The 18,176-nt window shown below is 40.9% G+C and overlaps 1 protein-coding gene across 4 annotated transcripts in view; it reads right to left on the bottom strand.

The window, feature by feature from the left end:
- The window catches only part of FLACC1 (flagellum associated containing coiled-coil domains 1), a 52,452-nt gene that overhangs the window by 23,299 nt on the left and 10,977 nt on the right, over positions 1-18,176 (bottom strand). Inside the window, exons 1-4 of one of the 4 annotated variants that reach the window (XM_042995060.1) lie at positions 17,301-17,752; positions 12,962-13,096; positions 9,565-9,703; positions 8,700-8,774 (exon numbers count right to left, since the gene is read on the bottom strand). In XM_042995060.1, coding sequence (XP_042850994.1) covers positions 8,700-8,774; positions 9,565-9,677 — 188 coding nt within the window. In that variant the 5' untranslated portion in view covers positions 9,678-9,703; positions 12,962-13,096; positions 17,301-17,752. Of the gene's footprint in view, positions 1-8,699; positions 8,775-9,564; positions 9,704-12,961; positions 13,097-17,300; positions 17,770-18,176 lie in introns of those variants that run through there. The other 3 variants (XM_015540996.2, XM_007089993.3, XM_042995061.1) reach the window with 3 other exon arrangements.

An 18,176-nucleotide genomic window follows, 5' to 3' on the forward strand; every position in this document is an offset into this window, starting at 1 on the left:
TATAAAGGGAGACCTATAAGACTTGTGACTGATCTCTCTTTTGAAACTTGGCAGGCCAGAAAGGCATGGTAGGAGATCTTCAATGTGATGAAAAGAAAAAATATGCAGCCGAGATTCCTTTATCCAGCAAGTCTGTCATTAGAATAGAAGGAGAGATAAAGGTCTTCCCAAACAAACAAAAACTGAAGGAACTCATCACCACTAAACCAGCCCTACAAGAGATCCTAAGGGGAATCCTGTGAGACAAAGTACCAGAGACATTGCTACAAGCATAAAACATACAGACATCACAATGACTCTAAACCCTTATCTTTCTATAATAACACTGAATGTAAATGGACTAAATGTACCAACCAAAAGACATAGGGTATCAGAATGGATAAAAAAACAAGACCCATCTATTTGCTGTCTACAAGAGACTCATTTTAGACCTGAGGACACCTTTAGATTGAGAGTGAGGGGATGGAGAACTATTTATCATGCTACTGGAAGCCAAAAGAAAGCTGGAGTAGACATACTTATATCAGACAAACTAGACTTTAAATTAAAGGCTGTAACAAGAGATGAAGAAGGGCATTATATAATAATTACAGGGTCTATCCATCAGGAAGAGCTAACAGTTATAAATGTCTATGCGCCGAATACGGGAGCCCCCAAATATATAAAACAATTACTCATAAACATAAGCAACCTTATTGATAAGAATGTGGTCATTGCAGGGGACTTTAACACCCCACTTACAGAAATGGACAGATCATCTAGACACAGGATCAATAAAGAAACAAGGGCCCTGAATGATACATGGGATCAGATGGACTTGACAGATATATTTAGAACTCTGCATCCCAAAGCAACAGAATATACTTTCTTCTCGAGTGCACATGGAACATTCTCCAAGATAGATCACATACTGGGTCACAAAACAGCCCTTCATAAGTATACAAGGATTGAAATTATACCATGCATACTTTCAGACCACAATGCTATGAAGCTTGAAATCAACCACAGGAAAAAGTCTGGAAAACCTTCAAAAGCATGGAGGTTAAAGAACACCCTACTAAAGAATGAGTGGGTCAACCAGGCAATTAGAGAAGAAATTAAAAAATATATGGAAACAAACGAAAATGAAAATACAACAATCCAAATGCTTTGGGACGCAGCGAAGGCAGTCCTGAGAGGAAAATACATTGCAATCCAGGCCTATCTCAAGAAACAAGAAAAATCCCAAATACAAAATCTAACAGCACACCTAAAGGAAATAGAAGCAGAACAGCAAAGGTAGCCTAAACCCAGCAGAAGAAGAGAAATAATAAAGATCAGAGCAGAAATAAACAATATAGAATCTAAAAAAACGGTAGAGCAGATCAACGAAACCAAGAGTTGGTTTTTTGAAAAAATAAACAAAGTTGACAAACCTCTAGCCAGGCTTCTCAAAAAGAAAAGGGAGATGACCCAAATAGATAAAATCATGAATGAAAATGGAATTATTACAACCAATCCCTCGGAGATACAAACAATTATCAGGGAATACTATGAAAAATTATATGCCAACAAATTGGACAACCTGGAAGAAATGGACAAATTCCTAAACACCCACACTCTTCCAAAACTCAATCAGGAGGAAATAGAAAGCTTGAACAGACCCATAACCAGCAAAGAAATTGAATCGGTTATCAAAAATCTCCCAACAAATGAGAGTCCAGGACCAGATGGCTTCCCAGGGGAGTTCTACCAGACGTTTAAAGCAGAGATAATACCTATCCTTCTCAAGCCGTTCCAAAAAATAGAAAGGGAAGGAAAACTTCCAGACTCATTCTATGAAGCCAGCATTACTTTGATTCCCAAGCCAGACAGAGACCCAGTAAAAAAAGAGAACTACAGGCCAATATCCATAATGAATATGGATGCAAAAATTCTCAATAAGATACTAGCAAATCGAATTCAACAGCATATAAAAAGAATTATTCACCATGATCAAGTGGGATTCATTCCTGGGATGCAGGGCTGGTTCAACATTCGCAAATCAACCAACGTGATACATCACATTAACAAAAAAAAAGATAAGAACCATATGATCCTGTCAATCGATGCAGAAAAGGCCTTTGACAAAATCCAGCACCCTTTCTTAATAAAAACCCTTGAGAAAGTCGGGATAGAAGGAACGTACTTAAAGATCATAAAAGCCATTTATCAAAAGCCCAGAGCTAACATCATCCTCAATGGGGAAAAACTGAGAGCTTTTTCCCTGAGATCAGGAACACGACAGGGATGCCCACTCTCACCGCTGTTGTTTAACATAGTGTTGGAAGTTCTAGCGTCAGCCATCAGACAACAAAAGGAAATCAAAGGCATCAAAATTGGCAAAGATGAAGTCAAGCTTTCACTTTTTGCAGATGACATGATATTATACATGGAAAATCCGATAGACTCCACCAAAAGTCTGCTAGAACTGACACATGAATTTAGCAAAGTTGCAGGATACAAAATCAATGTACAGAAATCAGTTGCATTCTTATACACTAACAATGAAGCAACAGAAAGACAAATAAAGAAACTGATCCCATTCACAATTGCACCAAGAGGCATAAAACACCTAGGGATAAATCTAACCAAAGATGTAAAAGATCTGTATGCTGAAAACTATAGAAAACTTATGAAGGTAATTGAAGAAGATATAAAGAAATGGAAAGACATTCCCTGCTCATGGATTGGAAGAATAAATATTGTCAAAATGTCAATACTACCCAAAGCTATCTACACATTCAATGCAATCCCAATCAAAATTGCACCAGCATTCTTCTCGAAACTAGAACAAGCAATCCTAAAATTCATATGGAACCACAAAAGGCCCCGAATAGCCAAAGTAATTTTGAAGAAGAAGACCAAAGCAGGAGGCATCACAATCCCAGACTTTAGCCTCTACCACAAAGCTGTCATCATCAAGACAGCATGGTATTGGCACAAAAACAGACACATAGACCAATGGAATAGAATAGAAACCCCAGAACTAGACCCACAAACGTATGGCCAACTCATCTTTGACAAAGCAGGAAAGAACATCCAATGGAAAAAAGACAGTCTCTTTAACAAATGGTGCTGGGAGAACTGGACCGCAACATGCAGAAGGTTGAAACTAGACCACTTTCTGACACCATTCACAAAAATAAACTCAAAATGGATAAAGGACCTGAATGTGAGACAGGAAACCATCAAAACCCTAGAGGAGAAAGCAGGAAAAGACCTCTCTGACCTCAGTCGTAGCAATCTCTTACTTGACACATCCCCAAAGGCAAGGGAATTAAAAGCAAAAATGAATTACTGGGACCTTATGAAGATAAAAAGCTTCTGCACAGCAAAGGAAACAACCAACAAAACTAAAAGGCAACCAACGGAATGGGAAAAGATATTTGCAAATGACATATCGGACAAAGGGCTAGTATCCAAAATCTATAAAGAGCTCACCAAACTCCACACCCGAAAAACAAATAACCCAGTGAAGAAATGGGCAGAAAACGTGAATAGACACTTCTCTAAAGAAGACATCCGGATGGCCAGCATGCACATGAAAAGATGCTCAACGTCACTCCTTATCAGGGAAATACAAATCAAAACCACACTCAGATATCACCTCACGCCAGTCAGAGTGGCCAAAATGAACAAATCAGGAGACTATAGATGCTGGAGAGGATGTGGAGAAATGGGAACCCTCTTGCACTGTTGGTGGGAATGCAAATTGGTGCAGCCACTCTGGGAAACAGTGTGGAGGTTCCTCAGAAAATTAAAAATAGACCTACCCTATGACCCAGCAATAGCACTGCTAGGAATTTACCCAAGGGATACAGGAGTACTGATGCATAGGGGCACTTGTACCCCAATGTTTATAGAAGCACTCTCAACAATAGCCAAATGATGGAAAGAGCCTATATGTCCATCAACTGATGAATCGATAAAGAAATTGTGGTTTATATACACAATGGAGTACTACAGGGCAATGAGAAAGAATGAAATATGGCCCTTTGTAGCAACGTGGATGGAACTGGAGAGTGTAATGCTAAGTGAAATAAGCCATACAGAGAAAGACAGATACCATATGGTTTCACTCTTATGTGGATCCTGAGAAACTTAACAGAAACCCATGGGGGAGGGGAAGGAAAAAAAAAAAAGAGGTAGAGTGGGAGAGAGCCAAACCATGAGAGACTCTTAAAAACTGAGAACAAACTGAGGGTTGATGGGGGGTGGGAGGGAGGGGAGGGTGGGTGATAGGTATTGGGGAGGGCACCTTTTGGGATGAGCACTGGGTGTTGTATGGAAACCATTTTGACAATAAATTTCATATATTGAAAAAAAAAAAAGCTGGCCATGGATTTAAGCTTATGTCTTTTTTTGTTCTTCGTAGATCTCCTTGAGCAAACGGAGACCTTCCACAGTACTGCATTCACCTCTGAACTGCTCCAAGGGTCAGAGTGCAGCTCCCTGGGTACTAATTTTGTTGGAATTGTATTTCTCTCTCTGAAAAGTAAAAGGCATGGTTGATCCAGGATGATTCTCCTTGACTCTTTTTTCCCTTGTCAACCTACTCAGATTACTCTGATTACACTAACCAAAGTGAGGTTATTCATTGAGGTTATTCATTGACTTCAGTCAAAGCACTTCACATTTTCTCATTTAATGAATTAAAAGAGTGGTTAATGGATGCAAACCACAGTGCTCCATACTAAGAGAAATGGAATGAGATGTGATGCTTTTTATTTGAGAAAAATAGAGGCACATAAATACTGAAATTAGAAGAAGAAAAAGTTAAGTGCTACAAAGAATTGCAGATAAAGCAATTTGCCAACCATGTCTCCCAGGAGTTGAGAGCACTGGGCCTACTGCCATTTTTCAAGGCTTCTGAGAAATTAAAAAAAAAAAAAGTTACCCAAACATGGTTAAAACAGTTATGTTGTAGTTCATATTTAAGAATTAAGACTTTCGAAATAACAAAAAGTACATTGTATGTTTGCAAAAGAATAAGAGGATTCACAAAAAGGATGTAATTCACAGAGGCCGTATGTTTGTGACTGGAGGCCCAAGTTAACAGTTGGCTGGTGAACAGATACTTCACGTCCCCATTTGTGGGTCGTATCAGTATCTACCCGAGCCCCTTCCTGATGGTGAGGCCATCCCAGCTGCTCCGTTTCCCAGCCTCAGTCAGTGCTGACTCAATAGGACATAGAGACTGGGTGATGTGGAGTCCCAGTAGGGTCTCACTGGAAAGTTATAAATACAATGAACAGGTCTTTGAATTGTAGGGGCCCCAGGTGGCTCAGTAGGTTGAGCCTCCGACTTTGGCTCAGGTCATGATTTCATGGTTCGTGAGTTCAAGCCCTGCATCAGGCTGTGTGCTAACAGCTCAGAGCCTGGAGCCTAATTCAGATTCTGTCTCTGTTTGTCTCTCTCTCTCTGACCCTTTCCTGCTAGCGCTTTCTCAAAAATAAATAAACATTAAAAAAATAAAAATAAAAAAAATAATAAAAGTACCCACAAAGTGTTCCTCACCATATTGCAAAAGACTAGGACAGTGTTAGCAGGGGCTAATTGTCGGGCAGAGGGGAGCTGTGGTGTGAGTGATGTTGCTCCCAATAAGAGGTACTGGGAGACTGAGACCTTGAGCTTGACCATTAATATGGGTCAGATAAGACCCACAGGTGTGATCATGCCAGCAGTGTGCTGTCATACAGAAGGCAGGCACTAAGGAACTGTTTCACCTACACAGCCATTCAACAGATCCCTTGTTATGAATGGATCCCACTCCAATCAGGCTTTATCACCACTACCATTGACACAATGCTCTTCATGTCACTGATGACCCACAGGCCACTTAAACTCAACAGTATTTCTCAGCCCTCATCTAATTACTTATCAGCAGTGGTTGACACAGATAATCAGAATCCTCCTTCTTGGAACATTTTTGTCATTTTCCTTCCAGGATACCAGGTAGATGATTTGTCATCTACCTCACTGACCACTCCCTGTCAATCTCCTTTTCGGGGTTTCTCCAACTTCTCAACATTGGAGTGCTCTGGGTCTCTGTTCTCCTGCCTCTTCCTACCTCTGGCTCTACTCCCTGTCTTGGAGATCTCATCTGATCTGAGGGCTCTAAGTATCATGTATATGCCAACGACTGTCAAATGTATATCTGCAGCCCAGAGCTGTCTCTCAGACCCACTTATCCAACTGCTTACTTGACATTGCCACTTGATAGTAAGAAGCATCTTGGACTTCCTATGCTCAGCTCCCGAGAAATGTGTACCTCCCCCCACAGTCTGCCCCAATTGCAGAAAATGGAAATTCCATCCTTCCTGTTGCTCAGCTCCAAATCTTGAAGCCATCCTTGACCCCTCTTTTGTTTTGTTCTCATACTTAACACCCAACCCATTAGCAGATCCTACCAGTTTCTACCTTCAGAATATATCCCAAATGGGACCACTCCTCACCACCTCTGCTATTTCTACCAGGTCAAAGCACCATCTTCTCTTGCTTGGGTCCTTACTATTACATCTTAACTAGACTCTGCTTCTACCCTTGGTCACTGTAGTCCATTCTCAATGCAGTAGCCAGATTCATCCTTTTGGAGTGTCAGGTGGCTCAGTTGGTTAAGCATCTGACTCTTGATTTTGGCTCAGGTCATGATCTCACAGTTTGTGGGATTGAGCCCAGCACAGGGCTCTGTGCTGACAGCGTGAAACCTACTTGGGTTCTCTCTCTCTTCTTTCTCTGTCCCTCCCCTGCTCATGCTCTCTCTTTCTCTCAAAATAAGTAAATAAACATTAAAAAATTAAAAAAAAAAGATTAGTCATTTCCAAATGCAGTTGGATCATGTCACTCTTCTCAGAACCCTCTGATGGCTTCCAATCTCTTATGGGATAAATTATGTCCCCCCAACATTTATATGTTGAAGCCCTAACTCCCAGTACCTCAGAATGTGACAGTATTGAAGACAGAGCCTTATAGGGGGATTAAGTTAAAATGAGGCCATTATAGTGGGCACTAATCCAACCTTACTAGTGTCCTTATAAGAGAGAGAGGACACACAGAGAGACACCAGGGATGTGCATACACAAAGAAAAGACCATGTGAAGGAGCAGAAAGTAGGTGGCCATCTGCAAGCCAGGGAGAGTCCTGAGAGGAAACCAACACTGTGGGCACCTTGGTCTTGAATTTTAGTCTCTAGAACTGTGAGAAAATAAATTTCTGTTGCTTAAGCCACAGCGTCTGTGTTTTTTTCTGTTTTTTTTTTTGTTGTTGTTGTTGTTTGTTTGTTTGTTTTGTTATGGCAGCCCTATAGGCTGTCTCTTTCAAAGTAAAAGCCAAAGTCCTTATACTGGTAGCAAGCTTTACTGTATGAGTTTCCTATTGCTGCTGTAACGAATTACTACAAGCTCAGTGGCTTAACACAAAACCAACTCATTATCTTACAGTTCTAGAGGTCAAAGTCTGAAATGGGTCTCACTGAGCTAAAAAATTAAGGTGTTGGCAGGGTGATATTTCTCCTGGAGGCTCCACAGGAATATCTGTTTTCTTGACTTTCCTGCTCCTAGAAGCTTCCTGTGTTTGTAGCGGCATTTTTTTCTCCATCAAAGCCAACAATTGTATCACTCAGCTTCAATTGTCACATCTCTTCTTTCATGAATAAAGACCTTTGTGATTACACTGGGCCCATCCAATAATTCAGGATGATCTGTCCATATCAACGTCCCCTGATTAGCAAGCATAATTCTATCTACAACCTTAATTCCCCCTTGATGAGTAATAGAACAGAATCATAGTTTCCAGAGATTAGGATGTATCTTTGGGGGGCCATTATTCTGCCAACTACATTCATCATCTCTGCTACTTCTCCGACCTCACCTCTCCCCATTCTCTGCTCACATCCTCCACTCCTGCCACATGGGCCTCTTTGCTTTCCTGGAAAAGACCAAATGTGCCAAGCAGGCTCCCACTCAGGGGGAATTTGTATTTGCTGTTCCTTCTGCCAGGAGTGCTAGTCTCAGATATCAGCAGGCTCCTGCTGTCCCCTTTACATAAGGATTTTCCCTGAAATACCCATAGAAAATAACAACCCTGGCTTCACTATCCCCTCCTCCCTTTGCCTGTGTTATATTCTACATAGCACTGGGATGCACTGGGATGTATTAACTTCTTTATGGTCATTTCCCCCCTAGAATGTAAGCTCTAGGAGCAGGGACTCTTCTATGTTCACTGCTGTCTCCTGGCACCTGAAATAATGTCAAACAAATAGTAGGGGCTCAATAAATATTTTCCAAATAAGTTGAATACAAAGATACATGCACATGCCTAAACTAAGTTATACTTCTAAGCTTAGCAAAATATGGATAAAAATTTAATTTATGAATAAAAATAGAGCTGCCATCTACCAAAAACCTTAGACATAGAACAGTAATCAGTAAAAAGGTAAGCCACCACCATAAATGCCTGGGAGTTTCCCCAAGGCTCTTTGCCTATGACATGCATCATGTATTGTTCCCTTTTAGGGCAGGAAATAGTGGCTGTCAGGGGCACCCCTAATTGAGAACTTATTTGTTGTGACTTTGAAAGTGGGTGCAGAGCACCACACAATTTGCATGCAGGATCTGAGGTTTGGGGGAAATCATTGTATGTTCTGGTAATTCCTTCCCCATGAACATAAAAATACTTACTTTGGGGCAACAACAGGTTTTGCTGTGGGTTGGACACAATTTTGTTTTTTTGCAGCTGAAGGAAGAGGAGTTAGCCTGAAAATGCAAAATAATAACAAAAAAGAGAAAATTAGAAATTCAGAAACCTGTTTTAGCATTCCCAGATTAGGTAGATGCCCATCATGACCCCAAAGTGGGAATACATGCTCTGACTGCTGAAATCTTTAAAGCCAGGAAGGTCTTGGGGAGTCTCTAGAAGAAGACTTGAGAAGGTTCATTTCCCAGGGGACCCTGGGTTGGCAGCTTGTCCCCCAGAGCCCAAAGCTCTTTTTCTCCCGAGGGGGGCTATCAGGTCCTCTCTTTGGAAGCTGACCTTTCCCTGCTGCACAAACTCTGAGATATTCTCATTTATTTTTATTATTCATTCACTTCTTTTATTCTTTCTTTCTTTCTTTCTTTCTTTCTTTCTTTCTTTCTTTCTTTCTTTCTTTCTTTCTTTCGAGAGAGGTGCAGGAAGGGGCAGAGAGAGATGGAGAGACAGAGAATTCCAAGCAGGCTCCATACTGTCAGCACAGAGTCTGATGTGGGGCTCAAACCCACAAACTGTGAGATCATGACCTGAGCCAAAATCAAGAGTTGGATGCTTAAACAAGTGAGCCACCCAGGCACCCCTGAGACTTCCTCATTTAAAATGACACTGAGTCTAAGCAGGACTGGCAAGAGCAATGTGCTGCCAACAGGCTGGCTGGGAAAGCTGCGTAAAGCTAGGCTTTCTGGCCTTCTTGGGATTTTGTTGCCTAGTTGACTATTTGGATATATTGAAGAGAAAGAAGGCTGCAAATGGAATTCAAGGGCCCATGTTCTACTCCATCCATATAATCCTTACTTGGGCTTCCCTGTGGAGGTCTTGCTTGGTGGCTGAGGGGTCTTGATTAGCTTCCGTGGTCCCAAGTTCCAAGGGTCCCAGCAGGTACAGTAGATGAGAGGGTTGGGGTACATGGCAGGAGCTGCTAGATCAGGAGGTCCTGGTTGAAGTGGGAAAGTAACATCAGAGAGTTACACCATTCAGAGTCAAAGCAATGATACTTAAGAGACAAATTAGGAAGGACCCAGCAAAAGCCCAAAGCACACATGGTAAATTCTGGGAGCTGTTGATCTGGTGCAGGGTCTTGACTATAGAATAACATCTCACTCCTTGGCACCCAGTGGACTTGACTTGAAAGCAACTTAAAATTTGTCACCACTGAGTGCATACTGTGATCCAAGCACACAATAAGTGATCAATTATTGTTATCTCAATTTTACAGATGAGGATACTGAGGTTCAGAAAGATCACAGGGGTAGCAAAAATCTCCTAGGCCCTTCTTCCATCAGGCCACATTAGCTCTCACTGAAATGAGGAGAAATCCCTACAGTAGATCTTGCACAGAACTTCCTGGAAAATTAACTCTGTTACTCAAATTACAGTGCAAGTGAATGTCTCAATTTCATCCCTGTTCACCTGCCCGAATTATAGACAAAATCCTTCCTTCTTAGCTCCATGAAAACAAAACCAAAAAATCCCTATTACAAAGGTCTGCGTGAAAGACAACAACTATCAGATAAACATGGAAACTTGACCACATTTGTTTCTTTATTTTCCAGAACTCCACAAAAATGATAGTACAGGATTCTGAGATAGTGGAAAAAATATATTGGTCTCTGCCCCCAGTTCCTGACACAGGGCTCCTGAAAACCTTGTGAATCCCTAAGTGATAAGAGCACTAGGAACATCTGCTGTTCTAATGAGGCAACTGTGGGTGGGCTCTGGGATGGAGGCTGGTCACCAGAAAAACCAAGACATGTTTAAAAACTTGGAGATATCAGCCTCAGCCCCTGTCCCTATCTTCCCAGGAGGGGAGAGGGGCTAGAAATGGAGTTAATAACTGATCATACCATGAGGAAGCCTCCATAAAACTCCCAGCAGTAGGGGATTCAGTGAATTTGGGGTTGGCAAAGACATCCACACTCAGGGGGATGACACACCCTGACTCCATGAGGACAGAAGCTCCTATGCTCAGGACCCTCCTAGACCTCACCATATGTATTGCTTCATCTGGCTGCTCATCTGTATCCTTTATCATATCTTTTAATAAACTGGTAAATGCAAGTAACTGTTTTCCTGAGTTCTGTGAGCTGTTCTGGTAAGTTAATTAACCCAAGGAAGGGTCACAGAAACCTCTGATTTCTAGCTTATGGGTCAGACACACAGATGACAACCTGAATTTGCGATTGGCATCTCTGGTGGGGGTGGTGAGTGCAGTCAGGTGGGACTGAGTACTTACCTGTGGTATCTGGTGCTATCTCCAGGTAGAGGGGGTCAGAATTGAGGTAAATTGTAGGATACCCAGTTGGTGTTACAGAGAATTGCTTGGTGGGGGGAAAGCCCACACACATCTGGTGTCACAAGTGCTATGGGTATGGTAGTCATGAGAGAGCAAAGGAGACACACAGGAGGAAGGACTGGCTTTTTTCCTAATTCAAGGATTAAAAGAGGTTTAATTTGACAAGAACAGGGAGAGTGGGAAAGGAGATGGAATTGCACAAGGGCTGTCCATGCAAGTTTGACACACTAACTCCCCCTATCAGCACACCATAGGAAGATGTGGCCTACACACCTGCAAAATGGGTATGAACCAGAAGGGGCCAATTCCCACAGTGAAGACCCCCAAAGACTCAGGACATGGAACTGATGGATTACTGGACAACACTGACAGACCTCTGGCAGATCTGTTGGAGCACGTAGTAGGCAGATAATGCACCCTCCCCCCAGACATGTCCATGCCCCCATCCCTGGAACCTATAAATATGTGCAATAAGAGGACTTGCAGCTGTGATTAAGTTAATGGTTTTGAGAAGGGAGATTATCCCAGATTATCTATGTGGGCCCAAGGTAATCATAAACTTTATAAGAGGGAGGGTAAGAGTCAGAAAAGAGAATATGATGGTGGAAAAGGAGGTAGGAGTGGTCGTGGAAAGGCCAAAAGCCAAGGAATGTGGGCACCTCTAGAAGCTGGAAAAGGCAAGGAAATGATTCTCTACTAGAGCCTCCAGAAGGAAGCAAGTCTTGCCAACACCTTGATTTTATCCCAGTAAGAGCTATTTCAGACATCTGACTTCAGAACTAGTAAGAGAATAAATTGCTATTGTTTTAAGCCACTAAATTTGTTACAGAGCAGTTGTAATAGGAAACAGAGCAATTGAGGTGATATTACTAATAGAAACATAGAAACCTGGGGTGCCTGGGTGGCTCAGTCACTTAAGTGTTCAACTCTTGATTTCAGCTCAGGTCATGATCTCACAGTTTGTGAGATGGAGCCTGGAGTCAGGCTCTGCACTCAGCATGGAACCTGCTTGGGATTCTCTGTCTCCCACTCTCTCTGCCCCTCCCCTGCTCATGTTCTCACCCGCTCTCTCAAAATAAATAAATGAACACTAAAAAAAAAGAAAGAAACGTAGAAGCCTAAGAAAATAAAAATTATATAATGACTCCGGGTTAAAAAATATTATGTGAGAAAGTAAACATAGTTATAGTAAGGTACACTCTCATATATATTAATATAAACACTTGATAATTACTTTTAAAAAAGTTAATTGTGACTAAATTGGAAGAGCAGAGGAGGGAATGGAGGAAGGATATATAAGTGCTAAAACCTCATCTACCACACCTGGAAGTCAACAGACAATGTCTAAAGCTGAAAAATTAACAAATGGGGTGAAGGCAATTATTCAGACATTAAATTCCAAAAGAAATAGTTACAAGAGCTGAAAATAGTTGCCACTAAGGAGCATGCTGAAGAGTAGAACTGAGAAGTGAGGGGCAGGGGGGTGGTGGTAGAAACTCTAACTTTTCATTAATAAACTTGGAACACAATTTAAATTTTAAATGTTATCAGTGGATTATTTGATAAAAAATAAAAACCAATGACAAAAAATGTTAGGAGAACCAAGAGACCAATGGAAGGATTACAACGACAGCAGAGTTCACTCAAATTTCCAAGTCAGTGACTGGTTTCCAATAGTATACTAGAATAAATTTGGTTAAGAATCAACTGAAAAATGAAACAAATGTTTTTCTGTAACATGACTGATACTTGAGAAACCCGGTTATATGGCCTAATGATTTTAGAGCTAAAGGGAATCATAACTTGAGTCCATTTTACAGATGAGGAAATTGAAACTCAAAGAGGTGAAGTGATTCCTGGGCCACCTGTAAATGCTCATTTAACAACAAAAATACTTACAGACGCTTGCTGTGAGCACTGTGCTAGATGCTGGGGAATATGGAACACTTGCACTGTGCCCTTAGGGAACTTGTGGTCAGGAGGGTAGCCATCAGAAAGGGAGCTGAGTTGGGAATGTAAGCTGGTGCAGCCACTCTGGAAAACAGTATGGAGGTTCCTCAAAAAACTAAAAATAGAACTCCCCTATGACCCAGCAATTGCACTACTAGGCATTTATCCAATGGATACAGGTGTGCTGTTTTGAAGGGACAAATGCACCCCCATGTTTATAGCAGCACTATCAACAATAGCCAAAGTATGGAAAGAGCCCAAATGTCCATTGAGGGATGAATAGATAAAGAAGATGTGGTATATATATGCAATGGAATATTACTCGGCAATCAAAAAGAATGAAATCTTGCCATTTGCAACTACGTGGATGGAACTGGAGGGTATTACACTAAGTGAAATTAGTCAGTCAGAGAAAGACAAAAATCATATGACTTCACTCAACAGATGAACATAAGGGAAGGGAAACAAAAATAATATAAAAACAGGGAGGGGGACAAAACATAAGAGACTCATAAATATGGAGAACAAACTGAGGGTTACTGGAGGGGTTGTGGGAGGGGAAGTGGGCTAAATGGGTAAGGGGGACTAAGGTATCTACTCCTGAAATCATTGTTGCACTATATGCTAACTAATTTGGGTGTAAATTAAAAAAATAAATAAATAAAACAAGTTAAAAAAAAAAAGAAAGGGAGCTGAGTGAGCTGTGCAGAGACTCTGCCTTGGAAGAAAGACAGGATGTGCAGGTGGAGGCAGGTACAGGATGGACTGGGTCCTGGTGCCTGGTGGCATTAAGGTCAGGGCTAGAAAGGAGGCCTCCTAGAAAGGAGGCCAAGAGACTGGGTAAAGAGCGAAGGCCTAAAGACCAGATGACAAGGCTACCATATGTCACTGTCTGCATTCTGCTGTGCATGGGGACCTAGTCAGGAGATCTCAGGGAGACAGGGTCAGGGAAGCAGTTGGGGTGGAGCGCCCTAGCCAAGATGATGATGCCACAGGGGCTAGGATTCAGGGGAGAGTCTGAAAGGAGGATGCAGTGAGAGCAAGAGGTGCTTTGGACCTTGTATCTGCTTTCTGCGAGGACAGGGGCCAATCGTGAACTTGGAGGACTTAGCGGGAGTTCCTGGCACAGGAAGTGAGAGTCTGAGGAGGCCAGCTCCCAGCAACTGCCTTCTTTATTCAATTTCTTTCCTGCCCAACCGGACTGTATGGTTCTTGAAGGGCAGGACTCCACTATGTCATTCTCTGTGTCCCCATGGAGCCTGGCAAAGTGACTTGTCCACAATGGGTACTTGATAAATATTTGTTGCCTAATAAAGTGAGTGGCTGTAACCACAGGGACCGAGTCAACAAGGAGAAAGGAGATCCACAGATAAACTGCAAAAATGTAACCACTGTTACAATGTTATGGATAATATCAAAAATTAGAATTAAAAAACAAAATGATTGGTAAATTATTGAAGAGTAATGGAGTTTTACACAGATTTTAACTGATTAAAGCCCGTGAGAACGTGAAGAAATGCTTAAGAACAAAGATATTAAGTGGTATATATGCAATGGATACAATTACAAGTATGTACCTATATGTACAAAAGCTAGAAAATAATAAAAAGTGAAAATTGGGCTAGAATATCAGGATTATGTTTTTTTTCTCCCTTCCCAATTTTGTTAATTTGTTTTTTATTTTAAAGTTTATTCATTTTGAGAGAGAGAGAGAGAGAGAGAGAGAGCAAATGGGGGAAGGAAAGAGGGAGAGAAAGAATTCCAAACAGGCTCCGACATGGGGCTCAAATTCACAAACCGTGAGATCCTGACCTGAGCCAAAATCAAGAGTTGGATGCTTAACTAACTGAGCCACCCAAGCGCCCCCCTCAACATCCTTTACTAAAATTTTCCTTGTGTTTTTGAGTCAGGTGGGCCTGATTTTGCATAACAGCTCCTCTGCTCCACTGCTTGTGGGACCTCAAGACATTTACTTTTACTTTTCTGAGTCTCAGTCTCATTTGCAAAATGGGGACATGGAAGTTCATGCCTCACTGGGCTGCCATGCACAAGAAATGAGGCCATGTCAGAAAAGCTCTTAGCACACTGCCTTGTACACATTAGGTTCTCAAAACCTGGTAACTGAGTTTAGGAATATTATAAACCCTAGTGATTTTTTGTATACTGAAGCTTTTATCCCTAATATTTGGAGATAATAGTTTATTTGTGTGTGTGTGTTAAATTGAAATGGGCTTACTGTAAAGAAAATAATAATACAGGAAAGCCTAAGGGAGCAAAAATTATCTGAAGTACTAACACCCAGAGATGACCATTGAAAATATTTTGGTTAATAACTTCTAAAATTCTCTCTAAAGAAACAGACTTAAATAATGGGAAAAACTATACATGCATTCTATATATGCATGAACTTCTTTTAATGTCAATAACTGTAGAGATATCTTTTTTTATAGATTTAAAAAAATGTTTATTTTTGTGTGTGAGAGAGAGAAAGCAGGGGAGGGAGAGAGAGAAAAAAAAAAAAAAAAAGAGAGAATCTCAAGCAGGCTCCACACTGCCAGCACAGAGCCTGGTGGGGAGCTTGAACTCACAAACTGTGAGATCATGACCTGAACCAAAACCAAGAGTTGGACTCTTAACTGATTGAGTCACACAGGCACCCTGACATATTGTCATTTTTTTAAACTGAAGTTTACTGTGGAGAAATTTTTTAAATGCACAAAAGTAGAGAAAACAGTATAATGAACTTACCCATCACCCATCATAAATTAGCAATTTATGGCTAATCTCACTCATCTATACTCAGCCCATTCCTCTAATAACATTATTTTTAAACAAATTTAAAACAAATCCATAATTCAAATTATACTTAAGGCAAATCTATAAAACAAGTCTAAGATGTATTTCTATATCATTATGGTTGTGTGAATTTCTATCCTACAAACATATCCATTTATATTTTTAGCCAGGTTTGTATTGATGAACATTTGGGTATTGCCTTTTTTTTTCTATCGTAAACAATGCCTTGGTGTATATTCTTTTGCTTTTAAAAAGTACAGGCCTCTCCTTCCAAACACTTATAGGGATAAATATTCGAAATATTTAACAACTAGTATAGACATGGCTATTGAACAATCAAAAAAGGCATGGCTATAGGGCTGGAACAGGGTCCTGCAGGACTCCACTCCTACCCTTGTGCCAGGCATTAACCTTTAGTTGCCTAATCATGAGGAGGTCTGGGGGTACCAGAGGAGGAGCTGGAGCAACCAAGGTGGCAAGGAGGACATTTGAATGGCTTGGAAAATGTATATAGTCGATCCTTGAATAAAAACAGTTTGAACTGTGCAGGTCCACTTATATGCTGATTTTTTTCAATAAATATATTGGAAAATCTTTTGGAGATTTGTGACAATTTGAAAAAACTTGCAGCTGAACCATGTAGCCTAGGATACCGAAACAAATTAAGAGAAAGGTATTAAAGTGAGACTACAGTATATAATACATATAAGATAAAAATATATCTTAATTGACCGTATGTTATGGGTAAAGCTTCTGGTCAACAGTAGGCTGTTAGTAATGTTTTTGAGGAATCAAAAGTTATACCAGGATTTTTGACTGCATGGGGGGTCAGTGCCCCTATCCCCTGGCGTTGTTCAAGGCTCAACTGTATATATAACCAGTATGGCAGTATTTTAATATTTCAATGACTACATACCAGCTAAACATCAGCCCTCTACTTCCAGTACTCTCCCACGAGGAAACCACTGTTAACAGGCTTTTTTGAGGCGTATACTTGCAGAAAAGTTCTATGAATATGAATATATATGTACATACATATATTATACATAAAATCTCAAAAATTTTTTACATAAACCAGAGGTATACTTTACATACTACACCATGTATTTGCTCTTTTTACATAACAGGATATCTAGTAGCTATTTCTGTATCAGCATACATAGGTCTACTGTATCCACAAGTGGCTTGATGTTGCATTGTAAGGCTTTAAGACTATAGAGGGGTGTGTGTGCGTGTGTGTGTGTGTGTGTGTGTGTGTGTGTGTGTGTGTGTATCTATGCAGGCACACCCATGTGTGACGTAGGATTCTTTCTCCCTATTCTTTTCCTTTCCTGTATTTCTCCTTGATGATTTTACTTAAGGCTCAGGGGACTGAATGTGTCAATTGGTGACACTGTAGTCACCAGTGAGCCAGCTGAGCTTTCAGAAAGGTCACTGGTTAGTGCTAATAACCAGACACAGAAAGTACATAAAACTTTTCCAAAGAGCTTACCTGGAACTTCTCAAAGATTTGTTTCTCCCATGTGGTCCTTTTCCAAGTCAAGAGTCTTAAAGACATCACAATTTTATAGAGAAACTGTTTCTCATCGCCATAAAATTAGCATTCATTTTAGATGAAATCCAGAAGTTCCAGAACTTGAGACTTTGGTTGTTCCAAGTGATTGAAATGCCAAAACAAAATCCACAGTACGTGTAGGGCAGAGAGACAGACTTGCAGTGAATTCAGTCAAAGGCTTTTACAAAGGCTGAATGGGCGTCAGCACAAATTTTCCTTCTAAAGACAGTCCGGTTTGAATCTTTCAGTATTGCCATGAAAGTCAAACTAGAGGAGAAAGTCAACCTTTCATTCAGACTCTCTTGACTTGGGCCTTGAGTTGTGAGATTTGGTTGGGAGATGGCAGGTGAAGGTTTGTTTCTTTTATTGCTATGGAAACAGAATGGCAGCACCTCATTGGCTCAAGCACTCAGCTCTTAAAAAGAAGGCTGGAGAAGCAGCCAGCTAACAAATTCTGTAAGACACAAGACAAAATATGCTTCAGATATACTTTCAGAGGGGGGCACCTGGGTGGCTCAGTCAGTTAAGCGTCTGACTCAGGCTCAGGTCATGATCTCGCGGTTTGTGAGTTCAAGCCCCATGTCGGGATATATGCTGACAGCTCAGAGCGTGGAGCCTGCTTCAGATTCTGTGTCTCACCTTCTCTCTGCCCCTCCCATGCTCATGCTCTGTCCCTCTCTGTTTCTCAATAAACGTTAAAAAAAGAAAAAAAAAGTAGGACGCTTAACCTATTAAAAAAAAAAAAGATATACTTTCAGAGGAAATAGAATTAAACTGCACTCCTAAACTTAATTGGCCTATGGCAGTAGTTGC

Source organism: Panthera tigris, chromosome C1 (genome assembly GCF_018350195.1).
Source record: "Panthera tigris isolate Pti1 chromosome C1, P.tigris_Pti1_mat1.1, whole genome shotgun sequence".
Taxonomy (NCBI): Eukaryota; Metazoa; Chordata; class Mammalia; order Carnivora; family Felidae; genus Panthera; species Panthera tigris.